General features: G+C 30.9%; 1 protein-coding gene across 1 annotated transcript in view; it reads left to right on the top strand.

The window, feature by feature from the left end:
• LOC132760239 (H(+)/Cl(-) exchange transporter 7-like) overlaps nucleotides 1-21,207 on the top strand; it is a 94,432-nt gene that overhangs the window by 29,171 nt on the left and 44,054 nt on the right. The window contains exons 5-7 of the mRNA XM_060752177.1: nucleotides 1,246-1,311; nucleotides 8,935-9,070; nucleotides 19,723-19,832. Coding sequence (XP_060608160.1) covers nucleotides 1,246-1,311; nucleotides 8,935-9,070; nucleotides 19,723-19,832 — 312 coding nt within the window. The remainder of the gene's footprint in view (nucleotides 1-1,245; nucleotides 1,312-8,934; nucleotides 9,071-19,722; nucleotides 19,833-21,207) is intronic.

Genomic DNA, 21,207 nt, shown 5'->3' with positions numbered 1-21,207 from the left:
TGTCTACCAAGTTTGTTCAAATAAAAGCCCTTGGGTTAAAATTGGCCCTGCCAAAGGGGGGGGGGAGGTCATTGTTTTTCATTATATGTGTGTAGTAAAAACTTAACATCATGAAACATCTTCTAATGAGTGTCTTCCAAGTTTGTTCAAATAAAAGCCCTGGGGTTTAAACTAGCCCCGCTCCGGGGGGGGGGGGGGCCTAAATACAGGTGAGCGACCTCAGGGCCATCATGGCCCTCTTGTATAAAGCAGCCAAGAGATATGCAAGCTGGCCAGGCTCTAATCTGGTTTATGTTTGTCTTAGAGTTGAAGTTGAACTTTAATGTCTATAACACCAAAGTGAAGCAAGATTTTCTGTATATAGGATTTTAATTATGTTATGTTGCAATATGATCTGAATTGACTGTTGACTGTAGAATTTACAATTTATATTGGCAAAAAAGGAAATCTATAAAATGTAGAATGATTAAAGATAGCTGTCAGATACAGACATAACATTATCAATGTTTTAAATCTTTGTAGTCTAGATTTCTGCTTAAATATTGATATTAATGTATTTTGAAGAAACAGTTATATCATGTCACTGATAAAATTGTAGTTAAAGGTTTAGACAAAGATATGGTTGTCTAAATAGTTAGAGCTTTAATTTTGCTGTAAGTTATATGATATTATTCTTACCATTATTTTATTACAAATGCAGTTTTAGAAGCATAAATTGTATTTCTTTAATGCCGTTCACCACTCTGGGTTTGAATCTTGCAAGGAACTCTGGATTGTTTCATGTGAGGAAGCTAACTAGCTAGTTTATAGAATATTAATGGTTCTACTTAGGGGACAGGTTTGTGCCTGAAATAATGCATGGAGGGGTTTCTGAGGTCCTCCTCCACCAGAAAGGCTGTAAAGTTGCCAAATGGTCTTTGCAATGGTGGTTTGGGGTAAAAACCAATCTAAACAATAAATTTCTTTGCTGATAGAAATATGCTGGTGTATGAATTAGTTGTTTATCAATGAATTTTACCTGATGTAACTTAACTTGTAAAAATGTCCAGGATGTAGTTCCTACATTTTCATGATAAATCCTAAGTCTCAAGAGTTTCATAGTCTGCCTTAATATTTGTTAACTGTTCAATTATCCGTTCATTTTCATATTTCTACAGATTGAATGTGATGTTAGGGATGGATTACATCTTCAGAACAGTATTGAACAAGTATTATAGTATCATATAATTATGTTTTTGTTTTCAGAGTCTCAATTATGACACAATAGAGAATGACCTACATTGGCAGGAAAAAGATAAACCGAATATAAAGGTAAAGCTTTTTGTAATCATTCTAGAATATTATATTTTTATCCTGCATGATTCCATTTTAGCAACCTATACAATTATATAGTACATATATATACAAATAGTTAAAAATATATAGAAATATATTTACAAAATTAATATAAATATATAGAAATATACAAAATAAATAGAATGTAACATTTTGTTTCTACCTGTTATCATATACATATAATATATATTAATTATCAACATCATTATTTAACATCTATATAATATATCTATATATATAGAAAATATTATAAAACAAGATATTTGTAAGTAGAAAGCAGGGATCTAAAATTCCACTTGTTTGCTTGTATTTACTTGTAGAATCAAAGAGAATTTGCAGAATAACAATCTGGAGGCATGCTGCTTTAAAACAAGAAAACTAAATGTTTTATTGCTTTTACCATTAATATGTGATTTTATTGATATACTATCACCTTTATTTTAGTTCTCAATTGCTGTTTCATTAGATAATTATGAAAAGAATGATGTAAAACAGATATTACCCTAATCAAAATTTCAGTAGGTATTCAAAAGTGATATGTACTCAAGTGTAAAGTGGAATTTTAGCAGAAATAGAGTTTTAACAGTTAACAGTTCAGTCTGAAATCCAGTGCAGTGTAATTATGTTTGAAATGTTTGACATTGGCAGATACCTATAAATTAACTGTGAATTAAAGTATTTAGAATATTTTGTACATATCTGAAGTTAATTTTGCGTGGGATTTCCAGAGATTGATGTGACAATTCACAGAGATGGAATTCTCTTACCATAATTTTTAGATTGATGAGTAGAATTGTAGCTTAACAGGATTTGTTTAGAAATTAACAGTTTTAATGTATTATAATTATATACTTGTGCTCCTAAATTTTGATCAACAGGCATAATCTTATCTTTTTTAATTGTCGAAATTTACTGGAAACTTGAGGACTTTAGTTTAATTTTTTTTCTAAGCAATTGTTGCATGTGGTAACATACATTAATTTCAAATAATTTTGATTATTGTATTTTAAAACATAAATTTCCATTTATTGTATGTAGTACTTTATTGTATACTGGTAGAGTGTTTTATGAGATTATATTATTCAACCTGGGGGTGCTTGCTTTTTATTATATACTGTATACTATATCAGTTTTTGTTTATAGCCAAAGATAAAGCATGTCTGACAAGATATTCAAATTGGCTTTGTTCCCCATTTATCACTCACAAAACGTCCTCAATGATTGAAATTTTCTTTAAAAACCCCAAAAAACCCACATCACTACCTCATTCTGGAATATTATAAGAGATTTATTGGAAAATAATTGGCTTGTTTTTTTATTGAAAAATTGCATGTTTTCCATGAGAAACGTTAAATATCATGTAAGATAATACTACTTTATTGTCTGCAGGTTGGTATTTGAGAGAACAGAAATGAAAGGTTTCTAAGGAATCTGCTGAAAAATCTGTGAACCAGATTTATCTTAATTTAAAGGATTTCTTGAAAACTTTAGTGTTTGATGGGCAAAAGTATCAAACTGTAGTAGCAGAGCTAAACATGTTTAATGTACAATTAATGGAATAATACATGGGTTTTAAGGGGTTTTTTTTCGTGAAGACAGAAAGTTTTAAGAGATAGTACATATATATGTTCAAACAAATGAACCAAAGTAATTAAGTACAGTTGTATTAATAGGGCATTAAATTAAATAAAATGTACAGTAAAAGGCTAAAGATGTATTCTGTGACCAATGGAAGAGAGAAAGTTTATGTTTGCATTTTAATCTATTTAATTGTTTGATTTTCAGAACATATCGGTAATTTTTTTAAGTTTTTTCATTGTGAAAGACTTTTTCATTCTGTTTACAAAGTTTCCTTGTTATTTTTTGTCTTTATTTTAATTGACTGTAAGAATTAAGTGTTTTGACTTATTTTCAGTTGACAAAATATATGTAGACAATAATGAATTGTCACAATACCTACCAAATTTAGCATTAGTTTTGTTCATATACAAAATTGTATATATAAAATTTATGGATTGTTTCGTGTGAGGAAGCCATCCAGCTATGTTATAGAAAGTCAGTTGTTCTAATCAAATGCCCAATGTGCCACTTCCAGTGGTTCATTCTACTTAATGATGTCCGGTTGTGGCTATAAGTCAGATGTCCGGTTGTGCCTTGAGGTGAGTGGTTCTACTCACATGTTCGGTTGTGCCTGTAATAATGCATCGAGGGGCACCTAAGGATTTCCTCTATGAGTAAAACTGAAATATTGTCATAAGACCTTAACAGTATCTGTGTGACATATAAGCCTTACAAACAAAATGTAGGTTATTTATGGAGAAGGTAGAAAATGGTGAAATACCTTAAATATCAATAAAAAAAATATCTGTGCAGTTGGGAAACAGTAATAATTTGCTTTTAAACTAGTTCTGTTGGCTTGTATTAATGAAAATGTTATATTTATTTGGAGATGTGATATAGAGCTTTGAATATTTGACATATCAATTTTTGAAAAGAATACTCTTATAATCTGTACCCCCACCATTGGTTCATGGAGAAAAACTTTAAAACCAATAAAAACTTGGTTTGGCTCAGAACATAGTAGAAGTACTGGCCCTTTGTTGATTTAATTAAAGATAGTATGATGTTGAAATGATACATTGACCCTAAAACCAATTAATAGCTTTGAAACCCCAAAAAGCATCATTTTTTATCTTTAGATAAGTTAATTGTTTTGAATTCAATTTCATTTATTGAAAACTTCTTTTAAGTCTTTATCAGAGTTCAGTTTTCTTTATTTTTACAGATCTGATTTGGTAATTCCTTTTTCTGTGTTTAATTTTATATGTTATAACATTTTACAGGATGATAATTCAAACACTTTTGTTTCAAAAATTAATTCTTTTTCCTACTTTATTTTCATTAACTTAATTTATTTTTATTAACTTAATAAAGTTTAAAGTTGTGTAAAATGGTGTGATTATTAATTTTATTATAATAAATCTAATTAATAAATTCTCATTTAAACACAAATGTAGAGTAATTTTTTTCTAAAGAGCCGGGCACTTGATTACTAGCATCTTTTAAACTACATATAGTTTTATCTCTTCCCATTGGAAATTTAAACTTTTCTAGAGGTAGACTATTTTGCCAATGCTTCAGAACCTTGCGCCTTGCAAACTCATTTAAATTAATGATGTTACTTGATAATTCATATATTTCTTCACCATTTCTTGCAATTTGTTTACTTATAATTGTTTTATCTGCTTGACTTTAAGACTGATTGGTCTTATATTACTACCACCAGCTGTTAATCTTAATTAGTTTATAGTTGTAATTGCCAGCTTCTATAGCCACCAGTTCATTCAAAACCATATCCTCATCATAAGTTAGTCATTCTGTCATGATAGGATGTTGGTTTTGCCTGGAGGAGAAGATGCAGTTCTGTGGCTCAAATGTCAAGGTCACATATTCATAGTGAACTGTCAAAATTGGAGAATATTTTCTCATATCTTCCATATTTGGCTTAAATGATCACTTTTCAAAATCTAACACAGTTCTAACACAGATGTATTCACTATTATTGTAAAGCATCATAATCTTTAGTGACACATCTTGTTGTTCTGTCACTTTATCAAACGTCATAATAGTAATTCTTTTGAGGTTATTTCTTGTAATTTGACAGCAATTAATTTGATGTAGTGTTTTATCTATTTCATCATTTTTCAAGAATTAGTTTTAAGTTTCATTTTAAAAAAACTTAATATAAATTTGAATGGTGAAAATGAATCATTCATATGATTCTCCATGAAATAGTAGAAAAAAATTGATTTATATAAAAGCCTTACATTACAAATATTTATCTCAAGGAATTCTATGTTGAGGAATTAACTTTCAGATTTCCATTTGCATTTTAGGTATAGAGTAGGAAATTGGAGATTAATTAATAATGCATTAATGTCCATAGATTTATTCACAGTTATTATTTGTCATGATACTTTAAAATAACTCAGTATTATTTGTCTTGGCTGACATATTGTATTTATACACTTTTAGTGTAAGATGTATAATAGTAGATGAGAAAATGATATAGCCCGACATGTGTCCAACATTTCATGCCTTATATAGAGTGTGTTAACTTACTATGTTTCGCCAATTTCATGACCTATCTCTATATCTGGTTATTGCATACTTACGTCAGAGACAAGACAATTTATAGTGATACCTAAATTTACATATAGTGTATTAATTGTTCAATAATGATGTTTCTGGGAGTATTTATTATCAGAAGTGCATTATCAAGTGTCATTATGGTGCCTAATGTTGTTGTGTTTGTAAGTCACTAGAGGTTAAATGATCTTGATGCTTTGTCAGTAAAAATGAAAATGTACTATATTGACCTGAAATATTAATGCTCTTCGTTATATAGAGTTGCTGAAATTAAATGAAGCTCACTGTTTTATCAATATTGCAAAACATACAAGCCTAATATGTACATAAACATAAGGACTGGTGTACTATTGCAGTGACTATTGTCACCAGTTGTTGTGAGTCAAAGTAATAAAATGATAACTTTTAATATTCAGTTGAATTATTAAGATATATTCTCTGTCATTGTCACAGAAAAAAATACAAAATTGTCAATGTTTAATGCATACATAATGAAATAAATGTGTTAGCCTCATTTGAAATGATTTAGATTGCTACATTAAAGTAAAGCAATACATACAGGTGGTTTTCTGTCTGTTTTATTCATAACACTAACAGCTTAGACATGTAACACTTTGATAGCAGTCAGTCTTTAGTGCCAAGAACATGTTATAAATGAGGCTACAATCAGATTATAGGCAGACTTACACTCTCAGTGTGAGATAAGTCAGGTAATTGATTTCTCATTTTCACACTTACCAATGTTCTTATTATATAACACTTCCATCTTTACTTCCCCATATATCACATAGAAGTATTGGCAGTCTTAAAATAGTTTCACTGATAACAAATTTGTACTGAATACAACATTTCGTACTCAATATTGATGTCAAAGAATTTTTTTTGATGGATTTATTTCAAGGTTGTTTTTTTAAGTCATCACAGTTTTAGTGATCTTTCCTGTGTGGTGCATTATAGATGTTTGTATTGGAGAAACTCATGTTACAAAGATCACAGAACCAGAACGTGTTCAGGGTGTTTGTCTAATTAAACGTCACAGAAATCATAAAATAGGTCATCATAAACTTAAAACTAGGTCAGTAGGTCAAATTGGTAAAATTGTTCGACAAGATACTGATGTAACTATGTAGGTCACATTTGAAGGTAGGTCAATGGATAAAACCTTATAGTCACAAGTTTTGTCCAATCTTGACACCTTGGTAAGGAAGTTTGAATCTTCTTTCCAGTTTTATTAATTTTTAAAAAGAAAATTAATAGAGTGAAAAAATATTTTTACAGTTTTAAGATACCCGCTGTATATCTTCTTGTCGGATGATATTTTGAGAAATTTAAATAATGAGTTTTAAAAGGTTACTACATGACATACTAGGGTAGCTCACCAGGGTATATTAAATACTAATTACCTTATTATGTTCAATGCAGTTCTTTTAAGTGATATATAACTTAGATAATTATATACTAAATTTTAATAGCTCATTACTCTTCTAATAACAAATAAATAACATTCAAGATTTCAAGTACAGGTGAGATTCAAGTGTTTTCACTTAATTTGAAGTATGTTCACCCACTTATGATAAATCTTGTACTGAATATTGATAACAATTGTATACGACTGTGCTTCTGCCAAAAACAAACTTGGATTGAAATGAAATCATTCAATACTTCATTCCCTTAAGTTAACTATTTATTTTTTACCTTATTTATTCCATGCAGGTTCTGCATAATCTCTGCTACAAAATTTCAATTTTAAGTACATCATTATGATGTTTTGAAATAATATATTTGTAAATTTAAGTAAGCATTTATTGTAAATCAGATTAAATCACTTTGACTTTTGAGTTGGAAGTATCAGTGACTTACAATTAAAATCTTGTTCAAAGCTATTAGTGACTTAAGATGTTGATCTAACTCACTGTAGTTAAAATTAATAATTTACTCAATGTAGAAAGTTTTAGATACTGTCATTTAGATATAAGGCTTATAATAACTGGGATTTTTTTTATCTTCCTTGAAGTTAGGAAATTTTATTAGTCCCCTACCGGTTTACCGGAGGGGACTTTAGGTTTACCCTCCGTCCGTCTGTCCGTCCGTCTGTCCGTCCGTCAGTCCGTCCGTCCACAAAACTGGATCCCGCGATAACTTGAAAAGTACTGAAAATATTTTTATGAAACTTGGTATATGGATAGATGGCAGTATGGAGATTATGCACGTCTTTTTCTTTTTTTCCTATGTTGAAAATTCTGGTTGCTATGGCAACAAATAGGCTAAAAATATGGCAAATTTTACACATAAACTGGATCCAGTGATAACGCAAAAAGTACTGGAAATATTTTTATGAAACTTGACATATGGGTAGATGGCAGTCTTGGAATTATGCACGTCTTTTTCTTTTCTTCCTATGTTGAAAATTCTGGTTGCTATGGCAACAAATAGGCTGAAAATATGGCAAATTTTACACATAAACTGGATCCAGTGATAACTCAAAAAGTACTGGAAATATTTTTATGAAACTTGACATATGGGTAGATAGCAGTGTTGAGATTATGCATGTCTTATCTGTTCTTCCTATTTTGAAAAAATATCAGTTGCCTTGGCAACAAATAGGCTTAAAACATGGCAAATATAACAATATTTGTGATTAGTCAAAAAGAGCTGAAATTTTTTATGAAATTGCATCTTTAATTCAAGAGTTATCTCCTCTTTAAGAATTTTGCTTTTAAAATGTTATATTTTGGTAACAGGGATGTTTCAAATATTAACTTTAGAGTGTCCTTTAGTCCGTCTGTCTGTCTGTTCATAAAAACTGTTTCCTGTGATCACTTTTAAAGAACTTTTCCAACAAGTTTACTAAAAATAGAGAAAAATTGAAACATAAGTGAATGGCCAATGGCCCTTCAGAATGTTGATGGGGTTCTAACCGGTAGGGGACTTATGGATTGCTTGCAATACTATGATAATTGCTTGTTTAATTTTATTCTGTGTAATAGTAGTTTTTAAGAAATTTGAATTTTGGTCAAAGTTGAAAATAATGTAACTTTACACTTTTAACTTAATTAATATCTTAAGTTTTTATTGACCTTTATTTAAAAAGATCATTATAAATTTAATTAATTAATTTTTGATCTGGGGTTTTAGCCAGAATTACTTCATATAGGTAAAAGTTGGATTTTCAGTAACTAACTAACTTGAATATTGCTACAAATAATAATGAAGTGTTACATTTAAAGTTTTGATTAATTTGTAAATATTGCCTTAGCTGAATTTTTGAATGACTTGAGCCTTGTTAAGTTGGGGTTTTAGTAAACTTTAAATTTTTATCAAAATTGAGGGTAAAGTCTTCTTTAATCAAGGTCAAAGTTGAAGGTTATAGATTAATTTAGAAGTGTATATGCTGGTGAAGTTGACGCCGGGAAGCTGTTCAATAAATTTATATTTTATTTTATTTTTCAGAAAGAATTAACCTTGCAGTTTATTCAGAGATGGTTGATAGTATTTTTCACCGGACTATTCACAGCATTTCTAGCAGCAGTTGTTCATATTGTTGTAGAGAAGATCAGTCATGTTAAATTCAGCTTGATTCAATCATGTATCCTTTATATCATTGCCAGTATAAAATTAGAAATTGTCCATGGGAAAGTTGTAGCAAGTCAAACTGGAAGAGCGAAACTTAAATGTTTTGTATGAATCTAATACAAGTTTTATCGTTTTGATTAGCCAATTAATGAGTGACAATCCAACTCCCCTTTGTGGCTCATGGGTTGCCTTTAAAGCAGCACGCCTCCAGATTCATGCTAATTTTCATGAAAATTTTGAAAATGTATCTGAATGTTTGATATTGTGAAGTAACCAAATGGAAACAATTTACACATTTTCAATGCCACATACAACCCGCTTAAATTACTAAATAGTGGTCAAAATATGCATAAATAGCCCTTACTGCGTTAGTAACGCAGTAGAAATATAGTTGTAAATACTGATAAATCAGTCATTAATCGCACAGAACCTTTAAAATATTACTTGAATCTTTCTTTTTACACTTCCTAAAATTTTAGTACATTTTTCTTAAGTTTGATTTTATTGAAATACTTTGACTCATCTGGAGGCATGTAGCTTTAAGGGTTGAGGCATCAGAAGTGCAGCCACTGTTTGAAAGAGGCGACTAATTGTGTTCCAATTACTTGAGTCTATGCATCTCATAGTACCAGCAGGTGAGGTGGTTTGATCCCTGGTATTGCTTTAAGTTTGTAACAACCAAGGCAAGCCAAAGTCATCCTGTTTCAGCACTATATGACCTAAATTGTGTTTGTGTGTTGTAAATCAAATTAAAACAAAAAGGCAAACAAACCAGAATAACTTCACCTGCTTACCTTTAATTCTTTCATATTAGGAAGTTTTATCTAGCTAAATTATGTGGTTTATGGTTCTGATATACCTATTTCATGATGATGAAGTTTATATGGGAACTTGCTATATAATTTCACCTACATCTGTGCATTACTAGGAATAAAAACCCTATATAATACATTGATGGTGCATAATTATCAAGTCTGTCTTAATAAGATATCTTTAAATTAATTGTATTAAGAAATTCTAAAATAGAAGTCTGTCTTTTAATTCCATGTGATAACAAAAGCACTATAGCATGTGCAAGTATAATATAACATCTTTTGAATCCAGAATAATTCCAATATCTGCATTATTCTATCATTTCATCTTTCCAATTTAAACTTTGATTTTCTACAAAATGCAAGACACAAATCTTAATTCAGGTCTCTTGTATTAGGACAAGAATTTTAATGGCATAGTTTTATATTTCCAATCTTTGATTTAATAAACCTTGATTATTAAAGAAAGCAGTCTGTTAAACAGTTCTATTTCTTAGAAGTTAAAATAGTTTTTTGTTAATTTGAGAAGAGTGAAAAAATTCCTCCCACTCGAAGAGATAACATATAATTATGAAACATTAAGATAGTGCTTCTTCAGATATTTTATTGGCCCTGAAGTTTAAGTTCAGTATTTATGTTGGCACCTTTTTCATCTAAATTGTTTGTGATTCTGAAATGTTCTGTAAGAACTAGGCCATATAATTGAATGGTTAAAGAAGCTTGTAGAAATTCATGAACTGTAGCAAAAAAGGTTGCTAGTGAAAAATTGATAAAGTTGGATTCTTTTTATGCCCCTAAATTTTCATTGCCAAATCAATAACTTGAGAATGAATAAGCTGTAATTTTTGTAACTTGGAAGGGATATTTACCATGGCCAGTAGAAAGAACCCTTTCTGATTTTGTGAGCAATAAGTAGGTCAAAAGTCAAGGTTATGGTGGCCTTGACCACAAAAAGCTTGTCCAACTAATAAAGAATGTTTGGTATATTGTCCTAAGCTTTAGTGAAGTGGTCATCAATAGCTTGGGAAGTAGATGAAACTTTGTAGGAGCATAGTACATGACCTGTAGGAGACCAGCCTATTGATTTTGAGGTCAAAGGATAAGGTCAAAGCAAATGAAGTAGGGGCATTTCATTTAGAGTTTACTTACATCTTTACACTTAGAAATCTAGAATTTTTAAAAGAAATTCTACCATTTTAGTGTTACCACTGCTTAGGCATTTCCATGTACATATGATCTAACATTGTCAAATGAATGAGTACTGCCTTAAACCTGTATGCATTCTGCTTGTACAAAGTAGGAAATAAGATTTTTAAGTGAATTTCAATTGCAAAGTTCCTATTATATTTGAGGAGACACCTTTTGGGAAGAATTTAGTTCAAGAAACTGATATGAAAAATTTGAGTGATGAAAGTTTAAAAATAGAATTTTATGCTTTCAAAAATCCATTACTACATCATGATAATGTTTATGAATGGAGTTTCTGTTACAGTGAAATTTCACACAGCAGCATAAAACAATGATGGCTTGATTAATTTAAAAGCAAACTATAATTTATGGTATCAGGCACAGAATTTTTTATCCAATTATTTTCATGACTTGCAATTATCAATGTTTATGAATGGTATTTGTCAGAAACAGTTTCAGGGAAAATCTTCCAGGGAAACTTGATTTATCTGCTTAATTTTAGTATGAATGAATGATTTCATCATCTAGCTTGTGGAACATTTGTGATTCTTAACTCAGGTGCCATTTTTTGTTTGAAATAATGCACAGAGGAGCACCTGAGTGAGGTCTACGTCCAGCCATATAACCTTATACTGTGTTGGTGCAATGTAAAATCCAACAAAAAACACAAAAAACATTTCAGTCAAAATTGCCTGCCTGATAAATAAAGGCTCTGCACTGATTTTACCTGAGTTTTACATTGGAATCATTATGAAATTATACTTTTGGTGAACATATAAACCAGCCATTGTCCCATGTGATTCTCTGTCTAATGGTGTATGAAAATAACAGTTACTCTATTTAAGTTTGCCTGTTTCTGTTCTTGATGAATAATGAATTTTGTGCAAGAAATATGTAAAAGCTTAATCTTTGAAATACTCCAAAACCATTCAATTGCTTTGTTTGAGTGAATTTTAGGTTAAAAATTTTAAGATGGAATTTTTATGGTGGGTAACAAAAACTGCTTACAGAAATAAAAAACATCAAAATATGTACACTATGATGAAAGATAAAAATATATTACTCTTAGTTTTCAAAAAAAATAATATTGATGGTAAGTTTTAATTGCTTTCATTATAGCATGCATTTTTATTAGCTCACTGAGCATTATGCTCAGGGTGAGCTATTAGGTCATCACTCTTCATCCGTCGTCTGTCGTCCGTCGTACGTCGTCCGTTGTCCGTTCACACTTTTCAAACGACATCTCCTCTGAAACCATAAGGCAGATCATAATGAAACTTCACAGGGATGTTCCTTGTGTGAAGCCTTAACAAAGTTGTTCAAAGAATTCCATTCCATGCAGAACTCTGGTTGCCATGGCAACCAAAAGAGAAAAACTTTAAACATCTTCTTCTAAAAAACCCAAAGAGCTAGAGTTTAGATATTAAGCATGAAACATTTTCTAGTAAGTGTCTACAAAGATTGTTCAAATAAAAGCCCTTGGGTCAAAACTGGCCCTGCCCCAGGTGTGTCATTGTTTTTAACTATATGTGTAAAGAAAAAAACTTGACCAGCTAGACCTTAGATGTTAAGCATGAAATATCTTCTAATGGGTGTCTACCAAGTTTGTTCAAATAAAAGCCCTTGGGTTTAAACTGGCCCCGCTCTGGGGGCCTATATACAGGTGAGCGACTTCAGGGCCATCATGGCCCTCTTGTTTTCTTATGAAATAATTGCAATTAAATGGATCTTGTTTTTCAGGAACCTATTGATTAATTATTTTTTGATAAATCTATAGCATCCTTTTTTGAATTGCTGACTTTCAATATACCGTATAAGTACTTTTTTCTGCGGGAACTTTATTTCTGCTATTTCTGCGGTTCGTCACGACACCGCAGATTTAAAAACCGCAGAAAATTAAGACTTTCTCGGCTTTGTTTATGTATAAATGTGTCGGAATTTCAGCTACAGGTAATGTCTAACTATATTACCTAATCATGTATCGTTATCGGCTTTTAACGACATAAGTAGATTTTTCTTTCTGTCATGAATAAAAAATTATAAAAAAAATCGTTACTTTGCTTGTTATTTTTGTTGAAATAAATTTCATGTTGGTATGATTTTCGCTCACTCTTAGCTTGAATTATTTGATATAATAAAATGACTATAGTATATGGAGGTTGAAGGTGCTAAACGAGTCGAAATCTCAGGCGTTGGAGACAAACGGCAATTCACTGCCGTATTTGCTGGTACACTGCAAGGTAAATCTAAATTTTCTCTGCCGAATATTTTATATAATTAAATGCTTGATAAAACTTATATTTTTATCACTGCAATTAAATATTAAAATTGTGTTAAAAATGTGTTCATGTGCAGTGTATATCGTTGTTTATACCGCTGTTTCAGTTTAAAATATATTTAACAACACCATTATCAAAAACGTGATAAAATGACCATTGTTTGAAATTATCATTAAAACCTGCAAATAACACGCTTTTATGTACCACTATGTTATGTGCGAATTTGCCATTGTGTATTTTTCACACTTACCTGAAAATGTCCACTCAAGCGAAATGATCGAATTTCTTTTATTCAAATTGTGTTTTTTTTTTCTTACAGGCAAATTTCTTCCGCCGCAAATAATCTTCACTGGTAAAACAACACGTTGTTTACCAAGCTATAAGTTCAAGTATTCATGTTGAAAGAGTCGAACATTTTTTCCATGGATTCTTTTCAATGTATATACATGCATAATTTATTTGTTGTGAAATATATATATAATGAATATAAGGACTATAATGAACCTATAAGATAGTAAAATACATGAATGCTTCAAATTTATAGACAAACAGTATTAAAATTGTTGTCATTGCATTTTGTTGTTCTTTTTTCTTAATAATTACGTAATACCGGTATATAGTGTATATACTGATACATGATGATTACAACGAAACACATTATCAGTCGTCTGCATTTTACCAGAAAGAATGACACATCAACAAATCTTGAAATGCCGTTTATTTTTATTGGTTAATTGTGTACAAATACCATAATTTAAACGCAGAAATAAAACACCTGAATGGGAGAACGATGGCACCGCAGAAATAAGAAACGCAGAAATTTAAGACCCCCTATTTTAACGAAAATCGCAGAATTTTAAGACCGCAGAAATAAGTACTTATACGGTAATTCAGATAAGTTAGGTCCCTTTTAAATGTGCCTAGAGTAAATTATACAAAAACCCTTTTCTCATTTGAACAATGTATTTTAATTCGCCAATCTTGGTTTATATGATTTGCCATATGTGACCATTTGAGATACAAATGTAAAAAAAAAATAAAAAAAAAATGTTATTTTATAAACGTCAATTTTTTTCTGAAGAAAACTAAAAGTCAAAAGCTAAAGAAAAGCATTTGTTTTCATTGAACTGATATATCAGTTCTATACAAACATAAAAACCTGATGAGCTCTGTCTTCATGTTGAGTAAAATAAATTTTATTCATACTGATATAGACTGTGCAGGGCCATTAATCCAACCATTAGTGTCCCTCATGTGTGTATGCAGTAACAAAAATAGCTAATCACATTTAAAGCAATGTCTCCAGTTCCATGGTGAATAAATATCTTTCTGATAATGTTTTTTGTCAGTTTCTCGCTCTTGAGGATTTGCAATGTACTAAGTAAAACAACAAGTGTGTCTGAGTGTTAAAATAATCATGAGGCAGAAAATATCTAGTAAAACATGATATCTGGTAAGTAGTTTTAACACACAAGGTTTGATTTTCTCTGATAGAACTGTTTTGGGAGTGGTTATCATTATCAAATAAAATTATAATGCTCCAGTATATAATAATGTTCTCATTTAATATGTGAGACTCTGTGTTAAGTTTCAAGTTGAACTCGTAAAACAAGATTCTTGCATAAAAAACTGGGCACGCAAATATAAATTAATAAAGTAGAAAAGATGCATCTCCTCACATTGAACTGAACTTTTTAGCTCACCTGAGCAATGCTCAGGGTGAGCTATTGTGATGGCCCTGTGTCCGTCGTGCGTCATGCGTCGTCAACTTTTGACATTAACAACATCTCTGAAACCAATGAGTGCACATCAACCAAACTTTTCAGAAATGATCCTTGGGTGGTCCCCTTTCAAAAGTGTTCAAATGGTTCTGGTCTGTTGCATATGTAGGTCATAGGGCCAGAAAAGGATTTCAAAAAACACAAAATTAAAAAATCTTCTTTTCTGAAAGTACATGGGCCAAAGCTTTGATTTTTGGTATATGGTATCATCTATGGGTCCTCTACCAAAGTTGTTCAAATTTTGTCCCTCTGAGTGTCAAAATTGGCCCCGAGCGGGGTCATAGGTTTTTCCTTATATGTATATAGTAAAATCTAAAAAAATCTTCTTAACTGATTTGGCAAAGGCTACAGATTAGATATTTGGCATGAAACATTGTGTAGTAGACCTCTATGAAGATTGTTAAAATAATGGCCCTAGGGTAAAAATTGGCCCGCCCCGGGGGGTCATTGATTTTCATTACATACATATAGTGAAAACTTGTAAAATCTTCTGGTCTGAAAGTAAATGGCCTAGAGCTTTGATATTTGGTCTATGGTATCATCTGAAGGTCTAATACCAAAGTTGTACAAATTTTGTCCCTAGTGTCAAAATTGGCCCCACCCCGGGGGGTCATAGGTTTTTCTAATATGTATATAGTAAAACATAAAAAAATCTTCTTCTCTGAATTGGCAAAGGCTACAGGTAAGATATTTGGCATGAAACATTGTGTGGTAGACCTCTACCAAGATTGTTCAAATAATGGCCGTCGGGTCAAAATTGGCCCCGCCCTCGGGGGTCATTGATTTTCATTATATACATATAGTGAAAACTTGAAAAATCTTCTTGTCTGAAAGTAAATGGCCTAGAGCTTTGATATTTGGTCTATGGTATCATCTATAGGTCCAAAACCAAAGTTGTTCAAATTTTGTTCCTAGAATTAAAATCGGCCCCGCCCCAAGGGGTCATTGATTTTTCCTATATGCATATAGTAAAAACTTAAAAATCTTCTTTAAAAGAACCCAAAGAGCTAGAGCTAAGATATTTAGCATGAAACATTTTCTAATGGGTGTCTACCAAGTTTGTTCAAATAAGAGCCCTGGGGTCAAAATTGGCCCCGCCCAAGGGGGTCATTGATTTTCCCTATATGAATATAGTAAAAACTTAAAAATCTTCTTTTTCAAACCCAAAGAGCTAGAGCTAAGATATTTAGCATGAAACATGTTCTAATGGATGTCCACAAAGTTTGTTCAAATAAGAGCCCTGGGGTCAAAATTGGCCCGGCCCCGGGGACATTGATTTTCCTTATATGTGTATAGCAAAAACTTAAAAATCTTCTTCGAAAAAACCCGAATAGCTAGAGTTTAGATAATAAGCATGAATCATCTTCTAGTAAGTGTCTACAAAGATTGTTCAAATAAAAGCCCTGGGGTCAAAACTGGCCCTGCCCCAGGGGTGTCATTGTTTTTAAATATATGTATAAGTAAAAAACTGAAAAAATCTTCTTTTAAAAAATTTAACCCAACGAGCTAGACCTTTGATGTTTAGCATGAAACATCTTCTAATGGGTGTTTACCAAGTTTGTTCAAATAAAAGCCCTTGGGTTTAAACTGGCCCCGCTCCGGGGGACCTATATACAGGTGAGTGACTTCAGGGCCATCATGGCCCTCTTGTTTAAAAAGTGCAATGATTATTGTAGTAGGAAGAAAGTACATGTATATTAGGAGAGTCATTTCTATCCTCCAAGTTTAACAAGGCTCTGACTTTGGTCTTGCACATGACACACTATCTGACTAAAATGAATACATATGCCAAGCAATCTGTCAATCCATTAAGTAATAAGGCAAACAGGATTTGACCTTTGACCTCCAATAATGACCTTGACCTTGAAAATGCAGACATGAGTCTTGCATGCCACAAAATTAGTCGGACTATGGTCACAGACATAAGCCAAATATTTCAACTTTACAGAATCACCTTTGTTACCACGTAAAAATTTCTTATTAAAGTTATGCATGTGTGTACCTTGCAACTTAAAACAAATGTTGTCATTTTTATGACATCACTGACCCGACCAAGACTAATACTAGGTCTAGCATGTATTATTACTGAATAGTGAAAAAGCACAGTTAATTTAACCTTTGACAAATTAGCCAGTGGCAATGTTTATGCTATGACCACTTAACCATGTGGCCAAATGGTTACTGGTCAGGCTAGTAATCTAAGAATTGCTAGCCGTTGGGGGTTTTTAAACCCTGTCAGGGGCAACTGTTGTTTCCTTGAGAAACTTTACACCAATTGCTTAGTACTGGTTGGTTCTAGGAACAGATTCGAGAATGTTTCAATAAGTCATTATAGCTTCCAACATAATTGCAATGTTCTGTATTGTTAACATGTTTGCATATTTGAAAATAAAAATTATTGTTTGGATGACTTGTTTTTCAGATACTCACATGAAAGTTAGAAAGATGAAGATTTAATCTAAAAAATGATAAAATTTTATGTTTTCAAAAATCCATTACTACATCATGATAATGTTTATGAATGGAGTTTCTGTTACAGTGAAATTTCACACAGCAGCATAAAACAATGATGGCTTGATTAATTTAAAAGCAAACTATAATTTATGGTATCATACGGAGCCCCTAAGGTGACATTCTCGACACTTTTCTCCCGGCATTTAATTCGTTTTTACGAAATATTAATTCGTAATTACGAAATATCAATTCGTTTTTACGAAATATTAATTCGTTTTTACGAAATATTATTTCGTAATTACGAAATATTAATTCGTTAAAACGAAATGTTATTTCGTAATTACGAAATATCAATTCGTTTTTACGAAATATTAATTCGTATTTACGAAATATTAATTCGTTTTTACGAAATGTTATTTCGTAATTACGAAATATTATTTCGTTACTACGAAATATTAATTCGTAAAAACGAAATGTTATTTCGTAATTACGAAATATTAATTCGTTTTTACGAAATCTTATTTAAGGTCATTTTGTGCTTAATAAAGAACTTATTAATCTCACAAATGGGTCATTTACATGCCTTGATCAACTTTGCGATTATAAGCCGAATGGTTCGCAAGTTATTATATTTAAGTGAACAAGGTTTTTGTGTGAGAAGTCATTCTCTATCCAAAATGGTCTTTTTTTCCCATTGTCAAATACATGTTCCTATCAGCAATGTTTTAATGTTTGAGGCAAAATTTTACGACATGTATCTTTAAAACAGAAACATGCTATATTATTCCGTTCTTTTATCATATACATTAGTAAAACTAATGGGACGAGGGGTGGGGGGGGGGTCCAGACTTTCACTAATCTAATCAAGTTAAAATGAATATTTCCTCACAATTTATTATTAGAAATGTCCGTGTTTGGATTTGAAGCACAGGACCCCCATTTTAAGTAAATTTTCCTAGCCCGTGTACTATCACGGCTGTGGCTCAACGCTATTGACATGCGATTATTTTAATTTATATACAATAGTGTAAATTTTAAAAACTTGGGGAGAACAAAAATCACTATCTATATTACATGTACATGCCTTATATTAAGTCAGGAACTAAGTTTTGAGGCCTTATTTATAACTATTACCAAAACCCTTTGAAACGCTAGAAAAAATTTAATTCGTTTTTACGAAATATTATTTCGTATTTACGAATTATTATTTCGTAATTACGAAATAACATTTCGTTTTTACAAATTAATATTTCGTAATTACGAAATAATATTCCGTAATTACGAATTAATATTTCGTAAAAACGAATTAATATTTCGTAATTACGAAATAATATTTCGTAAAAACGAATTAATATTTCGTAATTACGAATTAATATTTCGTTTTTACGAAATAATATTTCGTAAAAACGAATTAATATTTCGTAATTACGAAATAATATTTCGTAATTACGAATTAATATTTCGTTATTACGAATTAATATTTCGTTATTACGAATTAATATTTCGTAAAAACGAATTAATATTTCGTATTTACGAATTAATATTTCGTAATTACGAATTATTATTTCGTAAAAACGAATTAAATTCCGGGGATAAAAGTGTGGAAAATGTCATCTTAGGGGCTCCGTAGTATCAGGCACAGAATTTTTATCCAATTATTTTCATGAGTTGCAATTATCAATGTTTATGAATGGTATTTGTCAGAAACAGTTTCAGGGAAAATCTTCCAGGGAAACTTGATTTATCTGCTTAATGTGTTTTATGAAAGAAATTTTTTTTCCTTCAGGTTATTACAGTTGTAATAGACAGCCATAAATAAATAATTGTCAAAGATTAATATCCTGCATTCATTCTACCTACTGACCCATATTTTGGATATATTTGAGATCATGATTTTGAAAGAACTTCAGACCAACAATTAGATGCTTTGTTTAAGTATTCTTTGGTCATAATCAGCAATAATTCTAGCCAGAACAATGAACAAGCATTAAACTTCTATGTTTCTAAGACAGTGAACAATATAATATTGGGGCCCGAAACCACTAGAAACCATCTAAACAACTAGGAAACTAGTATTCATAAAGGTATTAAAGTGATAAATAGTATATCAAACATATTTGTTGAATTAGAGAACCTTAACTATGAACTTAGATTTAGATAGATGTGCAAAGGAAGGATGTTTATGGCAGCCAGCACTAATCTGGGTGGGCCTTAATATTAGTATCACAGCACTGGGCTCTGCTTTGGTTGTATATTTACAGGTAAGTCGATAGTCATTCACATGTTTAAAATTTATCAGAAATCTACATCAAAATTTATATATTAATTAAAGAAATGATGTATCCCAAATAGTGATTTTATCGCTAAATGAAATCACTGTTTGGAGCTTGGATGCGAGGAATTACTCTACGATGGTATAATGATGCGTATGGAATTGATAAACAGTGATTTTTTCAAGCGACTAAATCACTAATTTGGATATATTTCGATTCTAATACGACATCAACAAATAAATGCTGCCATACCTAATATTTAGCTAAATTGCGTCTGATTTGTTTCCTTAATTATTTTAAGCGCTTCACATTTATAATGGTTACCATAGAATCACAAGAGTGATTTTATTGCATAATAACACACTTTCGGTCCTTATGTGTTCAATAGGGAAAAATGCATTTCGTGTTAGAATTTCTCTTGATTGTTTTATTAGTTGGTTTTTGTTGTTTTTTTGTGTGCATGTTAAAATGTGCTATATATGCAACAGTAGCCTACAGTCTTTTACATTACATTATGCAGGGATTAATAGCTTCTTTTATTAAAGGATATATTTTCATAAAAGAATTCTAAAGTTACCCAGGAATTTAAGGAGGGGTATTTTTACCAATCTTAAACAAATATGATTGTGTATTAGCAGACTTGAACTACTATAAGAATCCTACATCCCCTTTTCATCAGTGACTTTACAAAGATTTACCTTCAATAACTGACATTCTTGTCTTAGGAAAATTGAATTTTTAAATGAAAGCTTGCAATTGCATGTTTGCAGATTTCATTATTGATGCACCTTCAAAATTGCTATATTGGTTTTGGTAATTGTATACAGAATCTGTCAGTTCTATATCAGTCTACAGTTTGTAAACACTCATTCTGAGAATTGATAACATGTAGTCTTATTTTTGACATGCACTTGAAAAAGCTTTTACCACAAATTGCTTAGAAACAAGCAGTTGCACAAATTTTGCTCTGGTTTTCATTTGTTCATAACTTGTGTCTTCCTGTTTTGAAGAATATTTTCTTTCATTTGAATTTGTAAATTTCTTTAAATGTTGTCTTCATTATCAGACTAAAATAGATGATGTATGTAATCATTTTGGTAATATTCTCCCATATATCATATTGCCAAACCATATAACTAATATAATAGATAATGTATGTAATCATTCTTGTAATATTCTCTCATATATCATGTCAGCAAACTATGTAACTAATATCACAGATAATGTATGTGATCATCCTGGTAATATTCTCCCATATATCCTATTGCCAAACCATATAACTAATATAATAGATAATGTATGTAATCATTCTTGTAATATTCTCTCATATATCCTGTCAGCAAACCATATATAACTAATATCA

The sequence above is a fragment of the Ruditapes philippinarum genome, unplaced genomic scaffold (genome assembly GCF_026571515.1).
Source record: "Ruditapes philippinarum isolate M1 unplaced genomic scaffold, ASM2657151v2 ctg2196_1_1_1_1, whole genome shotgun sequence".
NCBI classification, from domain to species: Eukaryota; Metazoa; Mollusca; class Bivalvia; order Venerida; family Veneridae; genus Ruditapes; species Ruditapes philippinarum.
Note: the sequence above shows the minus strand (reverse complement) of the source record. Positions and strands in the feature narration are given on the sequence as shown.